The following is a 26,266-nucleotide window of genomic DNA, read 5'->3' as shown; positions in this document are numbered from 1 at the left end:
TAATGATTTTTAGCTTTTATTATTTCAACAATTTTCAGATAAACATTTATTTATTATTTTGCTTTGTCGTATTTTAATTATTGGAATTTTTAATACATTTGTCATGATTAAATACTTTGGTTATTTATTATCTAAACTCAATTAACAAATAAAATAATTATTGTTTATTTATTTTTTAAATCGACATTCGGAAGAATGATTTTATTTTGTCATTTTTATTTTTGTAAATCTCATTATTATTAATAATATAACAATAACCCCACGGTATATACATTAACGATATATTACAATTCTATATATTTAATTTTACATTTATACGGAAATTAATTAAAATAAAAAAAAAAAAAAAAAAGAAAAAAACATTATTGCTTCGAATTTTAGGCAAAAACATTTTGTAAATTATTTATATTTTTTTTTAATTGGCGCTTATTATTTACAGCCTTTGCCTCGAATATTTTTTTCATAATTTAAAAACAAAAAAAACAAATTAAATAATATAAGAAGAAATATTTCGAAATGTTTTTTCTTTTTTTTTTTTTTTTTAAATATTCTAATAAGCCTTGGCTTTTTGAGAATCATATGAATTTTATTTACAACTATTTCATAATAATTTTGTGAAATAAAAAATAATAAATATATATTTATTAAGAATCAATTATAATATTTGCACTTGTTAATTTAAGATTATTATTTTCTTGTGTTAATTTAGCAACAATTTCTTTTAATGATGATACTTCATCTTGTAGTTTTGCATTTTCTAAAAGACACTGATTTAGTTTTTGATTAGTATCTTTTAAATCATTAATATAATCACATGCTTTTGCTAAAATTCCACCTTTGCTCTGTAAAAAAAATACTCTTATACATTCTATTTCAATTTAGCAATCCAGTTGTTAATTTTATCTCGTCGACGACGTTCAACTTCATTATGTGTTGCTCGTCTTCTATCATCTCTCTAAAAAATAAATAACCAAATAAAATACATACACAATTAACAAATTAATAAATTAAACAAACCTTTTTAACACTTGGTGTCATTGATCTTGGTGAATCAATTTGCAATGTTGTTGCACGTGGTGCTAATGATCTTGATGATGGTGTTGTTGTAAATATTTCATTTGGATTACTAACAATAAAATATTGTCCAGGTGCTGTTAATACTTGTACAGAATTACCACTTTGATGTGTTACTGGTAAATCAATGTCATTTGTAACTGAATTACTATTAACTTGTACAACTCTATATGACACTGTTTCAGGATATCTTATACCATCATCACCAGCTTGATTATCACCTGCAAGTGGATCATATGCTTCATCATAATGAAACATTTATATTAATGAATTTTAAAAATTATATTTTAATATATATTTAATTTATTTTTAATTTACCTTCACATTCAACCATATCAGTTTCTTCAAGTACTAATGCTGTACCAACTTCAACTTTTGGATTGACAGAACTAAAATCATAATTATCTGTCATATTTTTAACTTGTTTATTTTATACTTTATTACGTCAACAAACAATTGAGAAAAAAAAAAAATTTGTTTGTTGTTAAATGAGTAATTGGTTGTGCGTGTGTGTGTGTTGATGTACTGTGTAGAAAAATTATTGTAAATAGAGTAAAGTAAGTGGGAGAGAGACAGAGAGCAATACTGCAATGTTTAAAAAAAAAAAGAAAATGTATTCATGTGAATGTATATAAGGAAGCTTTTGTCGTTAACAAGTAAATGCGCACTGTGGTGTGAGACACAGTCTCAATGTATATGATGACCTTGACAATTGGCCCGGTTATACTTGATATTCAAAAAATAATACACACGTATATTAATATTGTTATTGTTAATTTATACCTGACGTCTTGTTGATCAAGATGTTGCTCCAAAATATCCATTTTTGCCACCAAAAAACGTTTGAATTTATCAAAATTCACGTGAGCTGGTCACGGGACACGACAACGAGGTCATGTGGTGTACAAAATGGCGTATAATTTAAGGCGCACGCAGCACTAGCTCCATCTCTTTTTTTTTTCAACTTCAAATGCAGCGACTTGTCGCTTTTTTTTAAATTATTTAAACGACAATGTTATATTTGAATTGCAAGAAAAATAAAACCACTTGCTAAATTGATTTACAAAGAAAAAAAAAAAAGAAAATATTTGTTTTTGATAATAAGAGTGATGAAAAATTTATTTAAAAATAATGTTATAAAATTGAAAAGATATTTGTTAAGTAATCTATAAATTTATATTGACATTTTCTCGTTAAAAATACATTTATATTTAATTATATTAATTGCGTAAGTGAAAAGTCAATTTAAATATGAATTTTTTTATTCATTTATTTTATTTTATCCGATCTAAAAACAAATATTTCTTGGTCATTTCCTGGTCATGTATTATTTGTTTTGAATTAAGTTGTCTTGAATTATGTACGATGAAGAACGTTATATGTTGAGTATGAAATTTTTATAAGCTGCAAAAAAAAAAATAGACAAAAATTTATGTGGAAAATGAAAAAATAAAAAAATAAATGAAAAAAATATAAATTTACATTTGTGAATGAATCAAGTGAAAGTGTTACAATATTTTTACTTGTAAATACAATTGGATGTAATGAACGATTCATTATTAAAATGAGACTTTTAATTGTACTTGTATCTAAATAAGTCCAGTTCATACTATATACTGCTTCTCCAAGCTGACTGCTCTATTAAATAATTTATTTATTTTAATTAAACATGAGTTAGTTTATATAAAAATAAATATTTATAACTCACTACAAGAGTCACTTCATTTCCAGCAGCACATAGAATAAATATTTGTGATAGCATACAGCCAAGATAAAAAATTGCAGCTGTCCATTCTTGTGAAAATGTTTGATATTTATCAATATTTAAAACTCCAACACATATAAGACAAACACTCAACGAGCATTGCATAAAAATAACAAAATCAAAATTCTCATTAATTATTTCAGATAGTCTGGAACGTTTAAAAAATATATATTTTTATAAAATTATTTAAATGAATAATAACAAATATAAAGTATATTATAAAACAAACTTGAATAAAATTTCATGAAATTTAACACAATCAGAAATAAAAGCTTTTTCATTTTTTAATATATAATCATATTTATTATCTGTTTTATTTATTGCATAAAAATTTTCAAATCTATGCTGAAGAATTTTGAATTTTGATACAATTTGAATCATAAGACTAGGTATCAAAGTGTCATAACCAATAGCAAAAGTTGCTGCGTTAATCCCTGCAAGTAGTTGATGTGAATATGCAAACCAGTAAGAAAAACCATCTACATGTTTATACGGTAACCAGGCAGGAAATGGCAATACACCTGGTCCCAAATCCAACAATAGTGTACCAAATGTTAAACCAATTGATGTTACTTCAACCATTATTCCATAAGCAACTGTACATTGCCTTTTATAAATTAAAAAAAAAAAAAAACAGTATAATATATTTAAGAAAAAATAAAACAATTGTTAAATAAATATACATACCAAATAAATTTGTCAAATGTTTTTTGAATTAAAATTTCCTCTGAATTTCTTGGCAAACATGGATCATTCATAAATGTTTGAATGATATATGTTATTGTATCATGTGATCCAACAATATTGAGTGATTTACAAAAACTTCCAAGTACTGCAAACGGTAAAAAACAATCATTGCTCATTTCTTGTATATTTTTTTTTGACATTGCAACTCCTAATAATGATGATACTGTAAATGTAAATAATAAAAATATAACAATTATTGTTCGTAGCCAATAAAAACAAATTGAAATTGATGTTGTATAATTTTTTGATTTCCAGCAACCAATTATGTAAAATACAAAAAAACAGGCTGGCAAAAAATTCATCACATCATCCATGACAAGTATTGAGTTTATTATTTTTTATTTTTATTATTATCGGTATGGATATTAGAAGTTAAATTTATGGACTTGTACATAAGATAGTTTGTTATCGTATGAATGTAAGACGTGTACTATTTTGTAGATTAAAATAAAATTAAATATTGTCAGAGAGAATTAATAAAAATGTCATCCGACGATAAAGTCGGTATTTAATAATTCAAACAATAATTTGATGGAGGGTTGATGGGGTGTATAGACGAGTATTTCTTGTAATTTATATATTTTTTTATCAACTCAAGAGAGGAAAAATAATAAAACTCAATTTTCCTCATCTGGCAAAATTTCCACGGGTTAATTTAATATGCATTTTGCTGTATGGAGGGTTGAGAAAGGGTGAATTGCACGAAGGTAGCTATTAACTTGGAGGAAAATGCGTGGGGGAGGTTTTATTTATTTATTTTTTTTATAGTGTCGTCGTGTCACCGCGGTCAATAATAACACTTCGTCTTTATAAGTCATTTTATTGGGAGGAAAATTTTTTTTTCGCATATATTATCTGTTAGTGTTTGTATTATTTGTTTGATCATAAATTTTTATTTTTTTTCGATGATAATTAATTCTTATTAAAATTTGTTTAGTGATTGGAAATATTTTTAAACCGAAAATGGATTAATAAAGATTACACTATAAAATGTATGTACGAAACGTCAAACAATTTTTATATATAATTGCACAAAAAAACACTTTTTAACTTAAAAAGTCCAACTCAATTATAATTTATTTGACCATTTTCATGGCTAAGATATTTTTTTTTAATTAAAAGTTTATCACAAAATTATTAATCGACAGTTAATCAATTGTGTGTTAACAACATTAATCTGAAAAATTAAAAGTATAGAACAATTGAAATTATCCATTTCGCTGTAAAAGATTGTACTTATGTTGGATAAGATATTTTAAGTAGTTGTAAAATAAAGATAATTTATGGACTGTATAAAAAAAATTACTGTAAAAAGAGTAAAACGCAATGTGATATTTGAACTGCAAAAAATAAAAAAAATTGCTAAATTGTTTTACAAAAACAATTTTTCCTTGAAAATAATTGAAAATAATAAAAAGTCAATTTCAATTTGAATTTATATTTAATAATTAATAATTTTCTATTTAATTCAAGCTAAAACCAAATATTTTTTGGTCATTTCCTGGTCATGTATTATTTTTTTTGAATTTAGTTGTCTTGAATTATGTACGATGAAGAACGTTATATGTTGAATATGAAATTTTTATAAGCTGCAAAAAAAATAGACATTGGAATTAATACTTGAAAATTGACGTGAAAGATAAATAAATAAATAAAGAAAATATAAATTTACACTTTTAAATGAATCAAGTGAAAGTGTTACGATATTTTTACTTGTAAATACAATTGGATGTAACGAACGATTCATTATTAAAATGAGACTTTTAATTGTACTTTTATTTAAATGGGTCCAGTTTATACTATATACTGCTTTTCCAAGTTGACTGCTCTATTAAATAATTTATTTATTTTAATTCAACATGAATTAGTTTATATAAAAATAAATATTTATAACTCACTACAAGTGTCACTTCATTTCCAGCAGCGCATAAAATGAATATTTGTGATAGCATACAGCAAAGATAAAGTATTACACCTGTCCATTCTTGTGAAAATTTTTGATATTTATCAATATTTAAAACTGTAAGGCATATAAGAAAAATACTCAACAAGCATTGTATAAAAATAACGAAATCAAAAGTTTCATTAATTATTTCAGATAGTCTGGAATGTTTAAAAAATACATATTTTAGAAAATTATTTAAATAAATAATATAAATTATAGTGGATTATAAAACAAACTTGAATAAAATTTCATGAAATTTAACACAATCAGAAATAAGAGCATTTTCACTTTTTAATATATCATATTTATTATCTGTTTCATTTATTTCATGAAAATTTTTAATTCTATGCTGAAGAATTTCGAATTTTGATACAATTTGAATCATGAGACTAGGTATCAAAGTGTCATAACCAATTGCAAAAGTTGTTGAGTTAATCCCTGCAACTATTTGATTTGAATATGCAAACCAGTACCAGGTACCAGTATCATGTTTGTATGGTAACCAGGCAGGAAAAGGCAATACACCTGGTCCCAAATCCAACCATAATGATCCAAATGTAAAACAAATTGCTGTTGTTTCAGCCAATACACCATAAGCAACTGTACATCGCCTGAAATCAAAGAAAAACAAGATGTTATATTTAAAAAACATAAATAAATTGTTAAATACATATGAAAGTAAAAAAAAAAATATTAAAATTGGTCTACACTTTTTTAAAAATTAAATTTGATATTTTCTGGATGTTAATAATTCGAAAAATGTTATATGTTAAATGTTAAAAAAGTGTAGACCGATTTTTTTTTTTTACTGTATACATACCAAATGAATTTGTCATATTTTTTTTGAATCAAAATCTCTTTTGAGTTTCTTGGTAAACATGGATCATTTAAAAATGTTTGAATGACATATGTTATTTTATCATGTGAGCCAACAATATTGAGTGATTTAAAAAAACATCCAAGTACTGCAAAAGGTAAAAAACAATCTCTGCTCATTTCTTGTATATTTTTTTTTGATAATGCTACTCCTAACAATAATGACGTTGTAAATGTAAATAATAAAAATATAACAATTATTGTTCGTAGCCAATAAAAACAAATTGAAATTGATGTTGTATAATTTTTTGATTTCCAACAGCCAATTATGTAAAATACAAAAAAACAAGCTGGCAAGAAATTCATTATATCATCCATGTTTATTTTTTTTTATTTTTATTATTATCGGTATGGATATTAGAAGTTAAAATATGCACTTGTACATAAAATAGTTTGTTGTCGTATGAATGTAAGACGTGTACTATTATGTAAAATAAAATAAAATTCAACAATATTGCAAGAGAGAATAAATAAAAATATTATCGACAATGTAGTCGGTGTTTAATAATTTAAACAATAATTTGATGGAGGGTTGATGGAGTGTATAGACGAGTATTTCTTGGAATATATATATTTTTTTATCAACTCAAGAGAGGAAAAATAATAAAACGACAATTTTCTTCATCTGGCAAAATTTCCACGGGTTAATTTAATATGCACATTGCTATATGAAGGGTTGAGGAAGGGTGAATTGTACAAAGGTAGCTATATTAACTTGGCATGTAGGAGAATGCGTGGGGGAGGTTTTATTTTTTTTTTTTATAGTGTAGTTGTGTCACAGCAGTCAGTAATAATACTTTGTCTTTATAAGTCAGTTTATTGGGAGAAAAATATTTCTTTCATATATCTGTTAACGTTTGTATTATTTGTTTGATAATAAAGTTTTTGTTTTTTCTTGTATTTCAATGAAATTAATTATTTTTTATGAAAATTTGTTTAGTGATTGTTGTAAATATGTTAAAAATAAAAATGGATAAATAAGTATTACACTGAAAAATGTATGTATGAAACGTCCAACAATTTTATATATAAAAATCCAACTTAATTATAATTCATCTATCTATTTCATGACTGAGATATTTTTTTTTTACTTGAAAAAAAATTATTACATTAATAGCTTATCACAAAATTATTGTGTAAATTTATTATCAATAGTCAAAGAATTAATTGTGTATTAACAACATTGATATTAAAAATTAAAAGTATACTAAAATTGAAATTATCCTTTTTGTTGTCAAACATTGTATCTTGAATAAAATATTTCAAGTAGCTGTAAAATAAAAAATAATTTATTAACACATAATGTGTGCGTTTGTATTGTATAAAAAAAATTATTGTAAAAAGAGTAAAACACAATGTGATATTTGAATTGCAAGAAACAAAAAAACTTACCTATAATTGTTTAACATAAACGATTTTTCGTTAAAAATATATTTATATCTTCATATATTCAATTATATTAATAACGTCAATGAAAAGTCAATTTCAATTTGAATTTTTCAATTCATTTATTTCATTAAGATTGAGCTGAGAATAATTATTTCTTGGTCATTTCCTGGTCATGTATTATTTGTTATATAATATTTTGTTGAATTATGAACGATGAAAAACGTTATATGTTGAATATGAAATTTTTATAAGCTGCAAGAAAAATAGACGTTAAAATTAATACTTAAAAATTGATGTGAAAGATAAATAAATAAATCAAAAAAATATAAACTTACACTTTTAAATGAATCAAGTGAAAGTGTTATAATATTTTTACTTGTAAATACAATTGGATGTGATGAACGATTCATTATTAGAATGAGACTTTTAATTGTACTTTTATCTAAATCAGTCCAGTTCATACTATATACTGCGTCTCCAAGTTGACTACTCTATAATTAAATTAAATTATTTATTAAAATGGTTTTTTTTTTTCATTCAGCATATAAATTAGGTGATATATAAAAGAAAAAGTTTAACTTACTACAAGCGAGACTTCATTTCCGGCAGCACATAGAACAAATATTTGTGATAGTATAGTACAAAGATAAAGTATTACAGCTGTCCATTCTTGTGAAAATGTTTGATATTTATCAATATTCAAAACTGTAACGCATATAAGACAAACACTCAATGAGCATTGCATAAAAATAACAAAATCAACAGTCTCATTAATTATTTCAGATAGTCTAAAATGTTTAAAAAATATATATTTAAAAAAATTATTTAAATAAATAATAACAAATATAGTATTCTCAAAAACGAACTTGAATAAAATTTCATGAAATTTAACACAATCGAAAATAAAAGCTTTTTCATTTTTTAATATATTATCATATTTATTATCTGTTTTATTTATTGCATAAAAATTTTCAAATCTATGCTGAAGAATTTTAAATTTTGATACAATTTGAATCATAAGACTAGGTATCAAAGTGTCATAACCAATAGCAAAAGTTGCTGCGTTAATCCCTGCAAGTAGTTGATGTGAGTATGCAAACGAGTACCAAAAACCATCTTCATGTTTAAATGGTAACCAGGCAGGAAATGGCAATACACCTGGTCCCAAATCCAACCACAATGTACCAATTGTTAAACCAATTGCTGTTGTTTCAGTCAATACTCCATAAGCAACTGTATAACGCCTTTTATATATTTAAAAAAAAAGAACAACGGTATAATATATTTAAGAAAAATTAAATAAATCGTTAAATAAATATACATACCAAATAAATTTGTCAAATTTTTTTTGAATTAAAATTTCCTTTGAATTTCTTGGTAAACATGGATCATTCATAAATGTTTGAATGATATATGTTATTGTATCATGTGATCCAACAATATTGAGTGATTTACAAAAACATCCAAGTAGTGAAAATGGTAAAAAACAATCATTGCTCATTTCTTGTATATTTTTTTTTGACAATGCAACTCCTAATAATGATGATACTGTAAATGTAAATAATAAAAATATAACAATTATTGTTCGTAGCCAATAAAAACAAATTGAAATTGATGTTGTATAATTTTTTGATTTCCAACAACCAATTATGTAAAATACAAAAAAACATGCTGGCAAAAAATTCATCACATCATCCATGACAAGTATTGAGTTTATTTTTTTCTATTTTTATTATTATCGGTATAGATATTATGAGTTAAAATATGCACTTGTATATAAGATAGTTTATTGTCGTATGAATCTATAAAGTGAACTATTCTGTAAATAAAAATAAATTTCAACAATATTGTGACAAAGAATGAATAAAAATGTCATCGACGATAAAGTCGGTGTTTAATAATTCAAACAATAATTTGATGGAGGGTTGATGGGGTGTATAAACGAGTATATCTTGCGATATATGTAAATTTTTTTATCAACTCAATAGAGGAAAAATAATAAAACTTAATTTTCCTCATCTGGCAAAATTTCCACGGGTCAATTTAAAATGCATTTTGCTGTATGGAGGGTTGAGAAAGGGTGAATTGCACGAAGGTAGCTATTAACTTGGAGGAAAATACGTGGGGGAGGTTTTATTTTTTTTTTTTTTATAGTGTAGTCGTGTCACCGCAGGCAATAATAATACTTTGCCCCTATAAGTCAGTTTATTGGGAAGAAAATAATTCTTTCATATTCGTTTGTGTTTGTATTGTTTGTTTGATAATCAAGTTTTTGTTTTTTTATATTTTTCAATGAAATTAAATAATATTTATGAAAATTTGTTTAGTGACTGTTGTAAATATTTAATAAATATGGATTACACTGAAAGATGTATGTATATGAGCCGTTGAATAATTTTTATACAAATAATTGCACAAAAAAAAACACTTTTTTAATTAATCAACATGTAACTTTAAGATATTTTTTTTTACTTGAAAAAAAAATTATTACATTAAAAATTTATGACAAAATTATTATGTAAATTTATAATAATTAATAGTCAAATAATTAATTGTGTATAAAAAAAAAAATAATGTAAAAAAAGTAAAATTCAATGTGAAATTTAAATTGCAAGAAACAAAAAAATAATTTACAAAAATAATTTCACATTTAATCATTGATAACGTAAAGAAAAAGTCAGTATTTATTTGATTTTCTCAATTCAATCATTTTATATAATTGAGTTAAAAAAAATTATATGATGGTCATTTCACTTCATCATTGGTTTTGAATATATACTTATATATTATTTACGATGAAGAACGTTGTATGTTGAGTATGAAATTTTTATAAGCTACAAGAAAAATTGACAAAAATTAATGTGGAAAATGAAAAAATAAATAAATAAATGAAAAAAATATAAACTTACACTTTTAAATGAATCAAGTGAAAGGGTTACAATATCTTTACTTGTAAATACAATTGGATGTAATGAACGATTCATTATTAAAATGAGACTTTTAATTGTACTTGTATCCAAATTGGTCCAGTTCATACTATATACTGCTACTCCAAGCTGACTGCTCTATTAAATAATTTACTTATTTTAATTAAACATGAATTAGTTTATATAAAAATAAATATATATAACTCACTACAAGTGTTACTTCATTTCCAGCAGCACATAGAATAAATATTTGTGATAGCATACAGCCAAAATAAAGTATTGCAGCTGTCCACTCTTGTGAAAATGTTTGATATTCATCAATATTTAAAACTGTAAGGCATATAAGACAAACACTCAACGAGCATTGCATAAAAATAACAAATTCAAAATTCGCATTAATTATTTCAGATAGTCTGGAACGTTTAAAAAATATAGATTTTTATAAAATTATATTGAAATAAATAAAATCAAAGATAGTAGATTATAAACAACATTACAAACTTGAATAGAATTTCATGAAATTTAACACAATCAGAAATAAAAGCTTTTTCATTTTTGAATATTTCAAATTCATTATCTGATTTATTTATTTCATGAAAGTTTTCAAATCTAAGCTGAAGAATTTTGAACTTTGATACAATTTGAAGCATGAGACTAGGTATCAAAGTGTCATAACCAATTGCAAAAGTTGCCGAGTTAATCCCTGCAAGCATTTGATAAAAGTATGCGAACCAGTACCAAAAACCATCTTCATGTTTAAATGGTAACCAGGCAGGAAATGGCAATTCACCTGGTCCCAAATCCAACCAAAATGAACCAAATGTTAAACCAATTACTGTTGTTTCAGTCAACACTCCATAAGCAACTGTACATCGCCTTTTATAAAAGACAAAAAAAAAAAACAATATATTATTAACAAACAAAAATTAGTGATTTGTTTGAAATCGATTGGAATATAATTTAATTAATGTTTGTTGAAATTTAATTCCTTTAATAGATTGTTAAATAAATATACATACCAAATAAATTTGTCAAATTTTTTTTGAATTAAAATTTCCTCTGAATTTCTTGGTAAACATGGATCATTCATAAATGTTTGAATGATATATGTTATTGTATCATGTGATCCAACAATATTGAGTGATTTACAAAAACATCCAAGTACTGCAAAAGGTAAAAAACAATCCTTGCTCATTTCTTGTATATTTTTTTTTGACAATGCAATTCCTAATAATGATGATACTGTAAATGTAAATAATAAAAATATGACAATTATTGTTCGTAACCAGTAAAAACAAATTGAAAATGATGTTGTATAATTTTTTGATTTCCAACAACCAATTATGTAAAATACAAAAAAACATGCTGGCAAAAAATTCATCACATCATCCATGACAAGTATTGAGTTTATTTTTTTTTATTTTTATTATTATCGGTATGGATATTAGAAGTTAAATTTATGCACTTGTACATAAGATAGTTTGTTATCGTATGAATGTAAGACGTGTACTATTTTGTAAATTAAAATAAAATTAAAAAATATTGTCAAAGAGAATTAATAAAAATGTCATCGACGATAATGTCGGTTTTTAATAATTCAAACAATAATTTGACGAAGGGTTGAAGGGGTGTATAGACGAGTATTTCTTGTAATTTATATATTTTTTTATCAACTCAAGAGAGGAAAAATAATAAAACTCAATTTTCCTCATCTGGCAAAATTTCCACGGGTTAATTTAATATGCATTTTGCTATATGGAGGGTTAAGAAAGGGTGAATTGTACAAAGGTAGCTATTAACTTGGAGGAAAATGCGTGGGGGAGGTTGTAATTTTTTTTTTTTTTATAGTTTAGTCGTGTCACCGCGGTCAATAATAACACTTCGTCTTTATAAGTCAGTTTATTGAGAGAAAAATATTTCTTTCATATATATCTGTTAGTGTTTGTATTATTTGTTTGATATTAAAGTTTTTTTTCTTCAATAAAATCAATTAAATTTCATTAAAAATTGTTTAGTGATTTTTGTAAATACGTTAAAAATAAAAATGGATTAATAAGTATTACACTGAAAAATGTACGTTAGAACGTCTAACAATTTTTAAATATAATTGCACAAAATAACCCTTTTTGACTTGAAAAATCCAACTAAATTATTATTTATTTGTCTATTTTCATGACTAAGGTATTTTTTTTTACCTCAATAAAAATTTTTAAATTAGAAGTTTATTATAAAAGTGTTGTGTAAATTTATTATCAATAGTTAAAAAAATTAATTTTTATTAACAACATTGATATGAAAAATTAAAAGTATCCTTTTTGTTGTAAAACATTGTATGTTGAATGCAAACATGTACTGTATAAAAAAAATTATTGTCAAAAGAGTAAAACACAATGTGATAATTGAATTAGAAGAAACAGAAAAACTCGCTAAATTGATTAACATAAATAATTTTTCTTTAAAAATATATATATATTTAATTATATTAATAACGTTCATGAAAACTCCGTTTCAATATGAATTTTTTAATTCATTTATTTTATCTAATTCGAGCTGAGAATAATTATTTCTTGGTCATGTATTAGTTGTTTTAAATATAATATTGTGTTGAATTATGTCCGATGAAGAACGTTATATGTTGAATATGAAATTTTTATAAGCTGCAAGAAAAATAGCGACATTAGAATTAATACTTAAATATTAATGTGAAAAATATAAAAATTAATAAATAAACAAAATATAAATTTACAGTTTTAAATGAATCAAGTGAAAGTGTTACGATATTTTTACTTGTAAATACAATTGGATGTGATGAACGATTCATTATTAGAATGAGACTTTGAATTGTACTTTTATCCAAATCAGTCCAGTTCATACTATATACTGCTTCTCCAAGCTGACTACTCTATAATCAAATATTTATTTATCTTAATAAATGGTTTTTTTTTTTTTTTCATACAGCAAATGAATTAGCTGATATATAAAAATAAATTTATAACTTACTACAAAGGAGACTTCATTTCCGGCAGCGCATAGAACAAATATTTCTGATAGTATAACACAAAGATAAAGTATTACAGTTGTCCATTCTTGTGAAAATGTTTGATATTTATCAATATTCAAAACTGTAACGCATATAACACAAACACTCAACGAGCATTGCATAAAAATAACAAAATCAAAAGTCTCATTAATTATATTTGAGAGTCTAAAATCCATAGAAAATATGTATATTAATAAAGATTATTTAAATAAATAATAACAAATATAGTATATTCAAAAACGAACTTGAATAAAATTTCATGAAATTTAACACAATCAAAAATAAAAGCTTTTTCATTTTTGAATATATTATCATATTTATTATCTGTTTTATTTATTTCATAAAAATTTTCAAATCTATGCTGAAGAATTTTAAATTTTGATACAATTTGAATCATGAGACTAGTTATAAAAGTGTCATAACCAATTGCAAAATTTGCTGAGATAATCGCTGCAAGTATTTGATAATAGTATGAAAACCAGTACCAAAAACCATCTTCATGTTTGTATGGTAACCATGCAGGAAACGGCAATACACCTGGTCCCAAATCCAACCACAATGTACCAATTGTTAAACCAATTGCTGTTGTTTCAGTCAATACACCATAAGCAACTGTATAACGCCTTTTATATTTAAAAAAAAAACAACGGTATAATATATTTAAGAAAAAATACATAAATCGTTAAAAATAAATATACATACACCTGGTCCCAAATCCAACCACAATGTACCAATTGTTAAACCAATTGCTGTTGTTTCAGTCAATACACCATAAGCAACTGTATAACGCCTTTTATATATTTAAAAAAAAAAAACAACGGTATAATATATTTAAGAAAAAATAAATAAATCGTTAAATAAATATACATACCAAATAAATTTATCAAATTTTTTTTGAATTAAAATTTCCTTTGAATTTCTTGGTAAACATGGATCATTCATAAATGTTTGAATGATATATGTTATTGTATCATGTGAGCCAACAATATTGAGTGATTTAAAAAAACATCCAAGTACTGCAAAAGGTAAAAAACAATCATTGCTCATTTCTTGTATATTTTTTTTTGACAATGCAACTCCTAATAATGATGATACTGTAAACGTAAATAATAAAAAGATGACAATTATTGTTCGTAGCCAGTAAAAACAAATTGAAATTGATGTTGTATAATTTTTTGATTTCCAGCAACCAATTATGTAAAATACAAAAAAACAAGCTGGCAAAAAATTCATCACATCATCCATGACAAGTATTGAGTCTATTTTTTTTTATTTTTATTATTATCGGTATGGATATTAGAAGTTTAAATATGCACTTGTATATAAGATAGTTTATTGTCGTATGAATCTATAAAGTGAACTATTCTGTAAATAAAAATAAAATTCAACAATATTGTGACAAAGAATGAATAAAAATGTCATCGACGATAAAGTCGGTGTTCAATAATTCAAATAATAATTTGATGGGAGACGATGGGGTGTATAGACGAGTATTTCTTGTAATTTATATATTTTTTTATCAACTCAAGAGAGAAAAAATAATAAAACGGCAATTTTCTTCATCTGGAAAAATTTCCACGAGTTAATTTAATATGCATATTGCTATATGGAGGGTTTAGAAAGGGTGAATTGTACGAAGACAGCTATTAACTTGGAGGAAAATGTGTGTGTGTGGAGGGGGGGGGGGGTTACAGTTTTGTCATATCGTCGCAGTCAATAATAATACTTTGCCTTCGTCAGTCAGTTTATTGGGAAGAAAATATTTCTTTCATATATATCTGTTCAGACTGTTAGTGTTTGTATTATTTGTTTGATATTAAAGTTTTTTTTCCTCAATGAAATCAATTAATTTTTATGAAAATTTGTTTAGTGATTCTTGTAAATATGTTAAAAATTAAAATGGATAAATAAGTATCACCCTAAAAAATGTATGTATAAAGCGTCAAACAATTTCTATATATAATTGCACAAAAAAAAATTTTTTTATTAAATCAACAAAAGTCTAACTAAAAGATAATTTGCGTAGTTGTAAAATAAAAATATTAACAAATAATGCGTGTTCATGTACTGTATAAAAACAATTATTGTAAAAAGAGTTAAACACAATGTGATATTCAAGTTGGAAGAAAAACAAAAAACTGCTAAATTATTTGACAATAATAATTTCATATTTAATTATATTAAAAGTTAATTTTAATTTGAATTTTTTAATGCATTTATTTTATTATTATATTCAAACTAAAACTCATTATTTCTTGGTTATTTTCGTTATGTATATTTGTTTTGAATATAGTTGTCTTGAATCATGTACGATGAAGAACGTTATATGTTGAGTATGAAATTTTTATAAGCTGCAAGAAAAATTGACAAATATATAATACTTGAAAATAAACGTGAAAGATAAAAAAATAAATAAACAAAATATAAATTTACACTTTTAAATGAATCAAGTGAAAGTATAACAATATTTTTACTTTTAAATACAATTGGATGTGATGAACGATTCATTATTAAAATGAGACTTTCAATTGTACTTGTATCCAAATCAGTCCAGTTCATACTATATACTGCTTCTCCAAGCTGACCACTCTAAAATTAATTTAAATTATTAATTTATCTTAATAAATAGTTTTTTTTTTTTTTTTTTTTTCATTCAGCATAAATTAGTTTATACATGTATAAAAATAAATATATACAACTTACTATGAAAGTCACTTCATTTCCAGCAGCGCATAAAATAAATATTTGTGATAGCATACAGCCAAGATAAAGTATTGCAGCTGTCCACTCTTGTGAAAATGTTTGATATTTATCAATATTCAAAACTGTAACGCATATAAGACAAACACTCAATGAGCATTGCATAAAAATGACAAAATCAAAATTCTCATTAATTATTTCAGATAGTCTGGAACGTTTAAAAAATATATATTTTTATAAAATTATTTAAATAAATAATAACAAATATAGTATTCTCAAAAACGAACTTGAATAAAATTTCATGAAATTTAACACAATCAGAAATAAAAGCTTTTTCATTTTTTAATATACCATATTTATTATCTGTTTTATTTATTTCATAAAAATTTTTAAATCTATGCTGAAGAATTTCGAATTTTGATACGATTTGAATCATAAGACTAGGTATCAAAGTATCATAACCAATAGCAAAACTTCCTGAACTAATCACTCCAAGTATTTGATAATAGTATGAAAACCAGTACCAAAAACCATCTTCATGTTTGTATGGTAACCATGCAGGAAATGGCAATACACCTGGTCCCAAATCCAACCACAATGTACCAATTGTTAAACCAATTGCTGTTATTTCAACCAATACTCCATACGCAACTGTACATCGCCTTTTTTTTTTAAAAAAAAACAAAAATTAGTGAATTGTTTGAAGTCAATTGAAATATTTTTTTGATTAATAAATGTTGCAATTTATAATTACTTTAACAAATTGTTAAATACATACCAAATAAATTTGTCAAATTTTTTTTGAATTAAAATTTCCTTTGAATTTCTTGGTAAACATGGATCATTCATAAATGTTTGAATGATATATGTTATTGTATTATGTGATCCAACAATATCGAGTGATTTAAAAAAACATCCAAGTACTGCAAATGGTAAAAAACAATCATTGCTCATTTCTTTTATATTTTTATTTGACAATGCAATTCCTAATAATGATGATACTGTAAATGTAAATAATAAAAATATAACAATTATTGTTCGTAGCCAGTAAAAACAAATTGAAATTGATGTTGTATAATTTTTCGATTTCCAACAACCAATTATGTAAAATACAAAAAAACAAGCTGGCAAAAAATTCATCACATCATCCATGACAAGTATTGAGTTTATTATTTTTTATTTTTATTATTATCGGTATGGATGTTAGAAGTTAAAATATGCACTTGTACATAAGATAGTTTGTTATCGTATGAATGTAAGACGTGTACTATTTTGTAAAATAAAATAAAATTCAACAATATTGTTAGAGAGAATAAATAAAAATATCATCGACAATGTAGTCGGTGTTTAATAATTCGAACAATAATTTAAACTGATGGGGTGAATAGACGAGTATTTCTTGGAATATAAATATTTTTTTATTAACTGAAGAGAGGAAAAATAATGTAACATAATAATTTTCTTCATAGTACGATGATAAATAAAAATGTCATCGACGATAAAGTCGGTGTTTAATAATTCAAACAATAATTTGATGAAGGGTTGATGGGGTGTATAGACGAGTATTTCTTTGAATATATATGGATATTTTTTTATCAACTCAAGAGAGGAAAAATAATAAAACGTGACAATTTTCTTTATCTGGCAAAATTTCCACGGGTTAATTTAATATGCATTTTGCTGTATGGAGGGTTGAGAAAGGGTGAATTGCACGAAGGTAGCTATTAACTTGGCATGTAGGAGAATGCGTGGGGGAGGTTTTTTGTTTTTTTTTTCTATAGTGTAGTCGTGTCACCGTAGTCAATAATAATACTTTGTCTTTATAAGTCAGTTTATTGGGAAGGAAATATTTCTTTCATATTCGTTTGTGTTTGTATTGTTTGCTTGATAATAAAGTTTTTTTTTATTATTTCAATGAAGTTAATTAATTCTTATGAAAATTTATTTAGTGGATAAATAAGTATTACAAATAAAGATGTACGTATGAACTGTTAAATAATTTTTATCTATAATTGCGCAAAAAAACAATTTTCAATTAAATCAACATAACTTAAAAAATCAAACTAAATTATAATTTATTTATCTATTTTCATGATTAAGATATTTTTTTTTACCTCAATAAAAATTTTTAAATTAAAAGTTTATCACAAAATTATTGTGTAAATTTATTATTTAGTCAGTTAATTAATTGTGTGACATTGATATGAAAAATTAAAAGAATTAAAATTGAACCTATCCTTTTTGCTGTAAAACATTGTATGTTGAATAAGATATTTTAAGTAGCTGCAAAACAAAGATAATTCATATTAATTTAATATTTGTTATTTCGAAAAAAAAAAAAAATTAACTTACACTTTTAAATGTATCATATGATAGAATAACAATATATCCACTTGTAAATGTGACGGGATGCATTGCTCGATTCATTATTAAAACAAGACTTTTAATTGTCGATATATTTAATTTTGTCCAATCAGCACAGTAAATTGCATCACTGATACTGCCACTCTAGAAAAAAAAATCATTATAAAAATACAAAGTTATAATTAACAAAGTGATTAGCTGATATATTTTTACCACTAAAATAACTTCATTTCCAGCTGCACATAGCATGTATATTTCCGATAACATACAAGCCAAATAAAGAACAATACTTGAAAATTCAGATGAAAATAATGGTACAGTTACAAGTTTATAAACACTTGTACAAAGTACAGTGGCACTTATTAAACATTGTAAAAAAATCATTAAATTAAAAGTTGAATTTATAGTTTCAGCAAGTCTAATTAAAAAATCGAATAAAAAAAATTTATTAAAATCAATTTAAATAATATTTTTTGATTATTAATTTTTAAATAAAATTAAACAAACTCAACTTTATAATTGTTAAATGACATCTTACAAAATCAGCAATTAATTCTTTTTCACGATTTAATTTTTCTTCAAATGATAGATCATTATTATTTAGCTGTTGTTTATATATATAATTTGTAATATTTGTAAAACGATGTTTTAAAATATTTAATTTTGCACAAACTTGTAATATTAATGCTGGTACAAGTGTACCAAATGCAATTGCAATATTTGCTGATGTCATGACACTTATTATTTGTTGTCCATATGCAAATTTATAAATAAAACCATGAGAATGATCATAGGGCAACCAGGTATTGAATGGTAATTCGCCCTCAGGTAGATCCAATAATAAAGTACCGAATGTCAGCATTCCTGCTGTTATTTCGGTCAAAATACCATAAATAATTGTACTTTTCCTAAAAAAAAAAAAAGACATTAATATTAATTAGTTATAGTAATTGCAATTATTAAATTTTTTTAAAAATTATTTTAATTACAGCTAATGAAAGCACTAAAATAACAAAAAAAAATTGATTAAAATAAAGTGAAATTTGGCAATTAAATAATTACTTTAAAAGCTGGTTAAAATTTTTTAAATATTTATAAATAATTATTGAAATTAATTGTAATACAAACCATATAAATGTATCAAATTTTTTTTGTATGTCTGTTTCAATGTCATCTCTTGGTAAACATGGATCATTTTGGAATATATCAATCATATTTAGAATTTTATTTCGGCAAATTAAAACATTAACTGATTTTCCACAGCATCCAAGTACAGATATCATGAGGAAACAATCACTTGCAACTCTTTCCATGTCATCATGTTTCATGGCAATTCCAATTATCGAACATCCAACAAATGTATAAAGAAGAAATAATGTTAGCACTGTTCTTAAACGATAAATGAAAATATTATTATGTGATGTACGCCAAAGACCGACGATTCGAAATATTATAAAACTTCCTGGTAAAAAGTCCATGTCATTTATTGCTGGTGAGTAGTTGAATGCGAGTTACAACCCTTTGTTTTTTTTTTTTTTTCTTACAATGTTTCTGATAATATTTTTACGATAATAGAATTCAACGAAAAATAAATATGAATATTATTTATACTGCTTGAGGTAAAATAAAATTGTAAAATACATATTTCACATATTGAAAATTCACATCATTATATATTTAAAAGAAAAAAAAAGAATTGTCGTATTTTAGAGACAATTTTTTATTATGACATTTTCTATTTTAAAATTGTATACATAAATTATTATAGTATCGAAGGGTTATCGGGAAATACAAAGGGAGGAAATAAACGATACGTGGAATTTTAAAATAAAGTTATTCAAATATTCTGTTGATTTTCATTGGAGGGATGGAATAAAGGGGTTGAAATAACAAAAATAAAGAAAAATAAAAATATGCGCGTGAGTCAGTGTACACTCTGTTCTTTCAGGAAGAACATTATTATTTTGTTTGTTATTTGAAAACTTTACTAAATAATCTAAATTGTTTATTTAATTATTATTAAATTCGTTTTAGTTTTTTTTTCAAGTATAACATTTATTAAGTTAATTTTTTTTTGAACAATTGAAAATTGAAAAAGTTGGAAAAAAGTCAGAAAAATGGTGGAAAAAAGTTCGAGAAAGGGTGGCGAAAAGTTGGATAAATGGTGGAAAAAGGGTTGAAAAAAGTTGGAGAAATGGTGGAAAAATTTCTCCGCCATTTCTCCAACCATGTGTCATTTACGTAAAAAGGTGGAGAAAGTTGGAAAAAGCTAAAGAAATATTTCTACCAGGGCAACCAACACCTAGTATGGTGATACCAGAAAATAAATATATTACTGATGAATGAAATATTGCAGTTCCATATCTAAATCATTGAAGTATAAGTTAAAACAATAATTTTTTTATTATAATATAAAACCTAAATGTTATTTTTTAAATTTCAAACAAAATGATTTAGTTAAAAACATACAAATGGTATATTTTCTAAAAAACCCATTTTCAAAAGACAGGTTTTGAAAAAAATCCTGAAACAAAAACACCATACAATATTTTTTATTATAAAAAATTTGACAACAATTTAAAGTAAAAAATAAGAATAATAAAGTATGAAAAAAGACGGATGGAGACGTCAAGAATAAAAGATTTATTTCGTTTAGATGAACGCATCTTTTTGAACACACTTTTTGAAAAAAAAAAAAACTAGTTTTATTTTATAAAAAAAAATTTGTAATGGACAATGCCAAAGAATTGATTGTACACGGTCTTGAAAACAAAACAAAACATGACAGACACGTTGGATCAAATATCGATGATGTTAAAGAAAATATCAAACCAAATGCTATGACTGATATATTACAGCAGACAAAATTTCTTCTGTTTTTTTTGGATACCACAATATTATATACCAGCGTTTGATAAAAATATATGATAATTGCTTTGAAACGAAGAAAGAGTTCTATCATGTAATTTGTGATAATTTATCACTGATAAACTAAAAAATGTTTTAGAAAATGAAGAAAAAATAGACACATTTTATAACATCGTCAAAGCCCAGGTAGAAACTAATGTCAATTAATGTCTCTAAAGTCTAGTAGTTGATGTTAAATTGACATTAGTTTCTACATGGGAGAAAAATCGTCCAAAAAAAACTTGTTCAAATAATGTAGTAAATATAGACAATTCCATAAACCAAATGATTAAGAGCTCGGTGGAAAATATTTACGTTACATTTTCCGTTTTTGGCCTATCACCTGAAAAATTACTCTGGCATGAGAAAAAAAAAAATAAATCAAATCCTATAATTTTTAGAAAAAAAAAACTATAAAGAAGAAATAATGTTAATACTGCAGAACATGTTCTTAAACGATAAATATAAATATTATTATGTGATGTACACCAAAGACCGATGATTGGAAATATTACTCCGGCATTACTTCGCATGAGATCAATGGAGGAGACAAAAATCCAGCATTGATCTCATGACGGAGTAATTTCTCCGGCAGTGATCTTATGCCGGAGTAATTTTTCAGTGTATACACTTTCAGAAAGAACATTATTATATATTATTTTGTTTGTTATTTAAAACTTTACTAAATAATTCAATTGTTATCAAATTTGTTTTTGTTTTTTTCAAGTATAACATTTATTAAGTTGCCATAAATAATTTACTACAAAAATTTATTAAAGGTGGTGTACAAAAAACAAATTACAAATAATTAATGGCTATATTAAGTGCAGATTAATTGGGATATATATAATAATTTGATTTGAAATAAAAAAAGTATGTCAAAAAAAAAAATAAACAATATTCTTAGCTTTCAATTTCGAATAATTTTTAGATTAAAATTTAGGATCATTAGGAGAGGACAGGGTAAAGTACACATTTGTAATTTATAATTACATATACTAATTTAATTAAAAATACGAAATAATTCAGAGAAATATTTTTACTAATGTATAACTAAAATTTTTCAATTGTTAAAAATATGAAATAAATAATTATGATGTTTGTTGTAAAACGTTGTAGGTTGAATACGAAATTTTAACAAGCTGAAACCAAAAAAAAAAAAAAAAAATGAAAGAAAATTAATACAATAAAAAATATACTTGTTTTATTAATATAAATAAATTCATACACTTTTAAAAGAGTCAAGTGATAATTCAATAACATATCCACTTTTGAAAATAATAGGCTTCATTGTTCTACTCATAATTAAGACAAGACTTTTAATTGTTGATGTATTTAAATCAGTCCAATCTGTCTCATAAATTGAGTCACTTATACTTTGGCTCTAAAAAATAATAAAAATTCAATTAAAAATTAGTATTGTTATTTATAATTTTATAATTAATTATATTACCACAAGTGTAACCTCATTACCAGCAGCACACAGTATAAATATTTCAGATAACATACAAGCCAGGTATAGAATTATATTTGTAAATTCAGATGAAAATAATTCAACACTTGCCAAATTATAAATACTAACACACAAGACAAGTGTGCTTATTAAACATTGTAAAAATACAACAATACTAAAAGTATTGTTAATTGTTTTAGCTAGCCTATTTAAAAAAAAAAAAACAATAATATAATTATATTTTTCATTTTAAAATATTTATATTTATATTTTTAAAAAATTCAGAGAAAAATTTAAATTAAATTTTTTAAACAATAATATTTTATATTTTTATTTAAAATTTAGATTAAATTCTGAATTTTTTAAAATAATAATATAATGAAAAATTAAACAAACTAAACTTGAAAATTATTAAATGACATTTAACATAATCAGCAATTAATTTTTTTTCATTTTTTAATTTATCAATTGATGTTGATGATTTATTAATTTGATTATTAATCATTTTAGTAAAATTGCTAAAACGATGTTTTAATATATTGAGTTTAGCACAAACTTGAAGAATCATTGCAGGAACCAAGGTATCTTGAAAAGAAAAAAACAAAATTGCTATTATGTAATAAAACAATATAAATGATTAAAAATTTTATTTAAAAATTAATTATTACCGTAAGCGATTGCAATATTTGCCGATGTCATGATACTTATAATTTGTTGACCATGAGCAAATTTATAAGTAAAGCCATGTGAATGATTATAGGGCAACCACGTGTTGAATGGTAATTCACCCTCAGGTAGATCTATGAATAATGTACCGAATGTCAGCATAACAGCTGTTACTTCAGTCAAAATACCATAAATCACTGTATTAATCCTGCAATAAATAATTGATAGAAAAAAAATAAAATAAAATAACCAATTAATGAGTTATTAAAAATACTGAAATTATAATGAAAAACATTAATAATAAATTTTTCTTTGTTGTTTTTTCAAATTAATAATTGTAATAATTATTATGAGTTAATAAATTATAATAATTTTGATAAATAGAGAAGATAATATTTATAAATTAATTAACAAACAACATTACAATTTCTTTAAAAAAAAAAAAAAATTAAAATACATTTTTTCGAGGGGCTAGATTTAGTGACGGGCTGTATTATAGGAGTCTGCAACCGTATTAATTTATTCAACAACAAATGGTTCGATATGAAATTTCTATGGCGGATAATATTCAGGGGGTTTTGCTTTATTTACCCACAAATTTTCATAATTTTCCAACTTTGCGTTTGTTGTTAAATAAATAAATTAGAATTTTTTTTTATAACAAATACGACTTGCAGCGAATGACACTGAATTATGAAATTCGAAAAAAATAAAAATAATTAAAATTAAGCTTTAAAATTTTAAGGATAATTATATTAAAGTGTTGTTTAAATTTTCAAAACATAATTTCATGATAATTTTGTTTAGAAATATTTTTTTTTTTTGGCTATGTATAAATCAAAGTATTTAATTATGAAAAAAACACCTGCAAAGTATTCGTATAATAATAATAAATATATATTATAATAATTATTTTTATTAATTAATAATAATATATAAATAATTAATAAAATTAATAATAAAACTAACCAAATAAAACTATCACATTTTTTTTGTATATCAATTTCATGTTCATTTCTTGGTGAGCATGGATCATTTTGCATTATTTCAATAATATTTAAAATTGTTTTACGACATTTCAGAATATTGACCGATTTACCACAACACGCCAGTACCGATAACATAACAAAACAATCATTTGTCACTGTTTTAACATCATCATGTTTAATGGCAATGCCAATTATCGAACATCCAACAAATGAATAAAGAAGAAATACACTGAAAAATGTTCTCAAACGATAAAAATTATTATAAATTGATGATTTAATATTTGGTGAACGCCAAAGACCAACAACTTGAAACACCACAAAACTTCCAGGTAAGAAATCCATATTGAATAAAGTCAATTGCAAACAAACAACTGATGGAAATAATACAAAATTATTATGCAGAAAAAATTTGTGGGAGTTTGATACATGTAAATAAAATTCTAAGGAAAATTTAAAATGATTATTTAAATTATCAAGGGGAAAAAATACTTGCATATGCAAAACATTGACGTGGCTATGTTAAACCCTTCACATCATTATTTATTCATAAAAAAAAAATTGCATAATTTGATAGATGACATATTGAAACATCGTACAAATTGTCGACATGAAATTATGGGAGTCGTAATATTTCCAAGAAAAAAATAGAGGAAAATAAAATTATTACGAGGAATTGTAATATCAAGTTACTTGAATATTCTGGTAATTTTCATTGGAGGGATTGTCATCATGAAGGGGTTAAAAAGTAGTGGAAGGAAAAAAAAAAAATTGCGGTGGATAGATGCTCTAAAGTCAGTTGAATAAAATCACTCAAGTAAGAATTTTTTTTATACATTTTCAAGATAGTAGAATAAATCGTGAGCTAAAATTTTAAACAATTAAAATATAATTAATTAATTAAGGCAAAAAAAATTTAGGTTTTATATTTCATTTATTTGTTAATTTAAAAAATACATTACATGCAAAATTTTAATTAGTAAATGGATAAAATTTCATCATTATTTTTACGGGATATTTTTACGGGATATTTTAACGGGAAAAAAAAAAAAATTATTACAGTGAAGGGATGTATTTGCAGGTAAATTTTCATGGATAAAAATAACATTTATAGATAGGGGAATAACCCTTCAACAAAAAGACAATATTGAGTTATTTAAAAAAAAAAATAATAGTCGTCGGTTGACTTGTGTTTCGAAGTAATATTTTTACGTTATTTCGAAACATGTTATTACCGTAATTGTCGTGTATGTATACGAAGAATAAATTCGCAAGAAAATAATACACAAGAAAAATTGCCTCACTTAAATATTCAATCGATAGATAATAGTACAGAGGGTGAAATAAATAGAAACAGAATAACAAAAAAAAAAGGGGTAGGGACTGCGTGTATTGTGAACTCAGAGGACAGTCGTCAACTACCCTCC

At 24.1% G+C, this 26,266-nt stretch overlaps 5 protein-coding genes and 1 long non-coding RNA gene across 6 annotated transcripts; 1 reads left to right on the top strand and 5 right to left on the bottom strand.

The window, feature by feature from the left end:
- Window positions 1-281: 281 nt before the first annotated feature.
- Window positions 282-1,983, bottom strand: LOC122847489 (upstream stimulatory factor 2). The gene is given in 5 exon segments (XM_044145221.1): window positions 282-871; window positions 874-955; window positions 1,018-1,313; window positions 1,393-1,463; window positions 1,858-1,983. Coding segments are annotated over 5 exon segments (717 nt in total). The 5' UTR covers window positions 1,899-1,983; the 3' UTR covers window positions 282-644.
- A 447-nt stretch (window positions 1,984-2,430) lies between these two features.
- Window positions 2,431-3,741, bottom strand: LOC122847914 (odorant receptor Or1-like). Its single transcript, XM_044145771.1, has 5 exons — window positions 3,527-3,741; window positions 3,075-3,446; window positions 2,783-2,987; window positions 2,557-2,712; window positions 2,431-2,478 (listed from the first exon to the last, which is right to left on the bottom strand). The coding sequence occupies exons 1-5, from the start codon at window positions 3,724-3,726 to the stop codon at window positions 2,431-2,433; spliced, it is 981 nt and encodes a 326-aa protein (XP_044001706.1). The 5' UTR covers window positions 3,727-3,741.
- A 1,386-nt stretch (window positions 3,742-5,127) lies between these two features.
- Window positions 5,128-6,527, bottom strand: LOC122847913 (odorant receptor coreceptor-like). The gene is made up of 5 exons (XM_044145770.1): window positions 6,352-6,527; window positions 5,877-6,142; window positions 5,485-5,606; window positions 5,259-5,414; window positions 5,128-5,175 (listed from the first exon to the last, which is right to left on the bottom strand). Exons 1-5 carry the CDS (start codon window positions 6,525-6,527, stop codon window positions 5,128-5,130), a joined length of 768 nt encoding a protein of 255 aa, XP_044001705.1.
- A 12,168-nt stretch (window positions 6,528-18,695) lies between these two features.
- Window positions 18,696-20,041, bottom strand: LOC122847912 (odorant receptor 85f-like). The gene is made up of 5 exons (XM_044145769.1): window positions 19,956-20,041; window positions 19,472-19,735; window positions 19,041-19,245; window positions 18,816-18,971; window positions 18,696-18,746 (listed from the first exon to the last, which is right to left on the bottom strand). The coding sequence occupies exons 1-5, from the start codon at window positions 20,039-20,041 to the stop codon at window positions 18,696-18,698; spliced, it is 762 nt and encodes a 253-aa protein (XP_044001704.1).
- A 2,784-nt stretch (window positions 20,042-22,825) lies between these two features.
- Window positions 22,826-25,337, bottom strand: LOC122847483 (odorant receptor 46a-like). Its single transcript, XM_044145213.1, has 6 exons — window positions 24,823-25,337; window positions 23,856-24,061; window positions 23,589-23,772; window positions 23,188-23,392; window positions 22,963-23,118; window positions 22,826-22,876 (listed from the first exon to the last, which is right to left on the bottom strand). The coding sequence occupies exons 1-6, from the start codon at window positions 25,335-25,337 to the stop codon at window positions 22,826-22,828; spliced, it is 1,317 nt and encodes a 438-aa protein (XP_044001148.1).
- On the top strand, window positions 25,102-26,266 carry LOC122847484. Its single transcript, XR_006373375.1, has 2 exons — window positions 25,102-25,171; window positions 25,245-26,266. It is a non-coding gene; the product is annotated as an uncharacterized LOC122847484 (long non-coding RNA).

Source organism: Aphidius gifuensis, linkage group LG1 (assembly GCF_014905175.1).
Source record: "Aphidius gifuensis isolate YNYX2018 linkage group LG1, ASM1490517v1, whole genome shotgun sequence".
Lineage (NCBI taxonomy): Eukaryota > Metazoa > Arthropoda > Insecta > Hymenoptera > Braconidae > Aphidius > Aphidius gifuensis.
The sequence above is the reverse complement of the archived record's forward strand: the minus strand, read 5'-3'. Positions and strand labels throughout refer to the sequence as shown.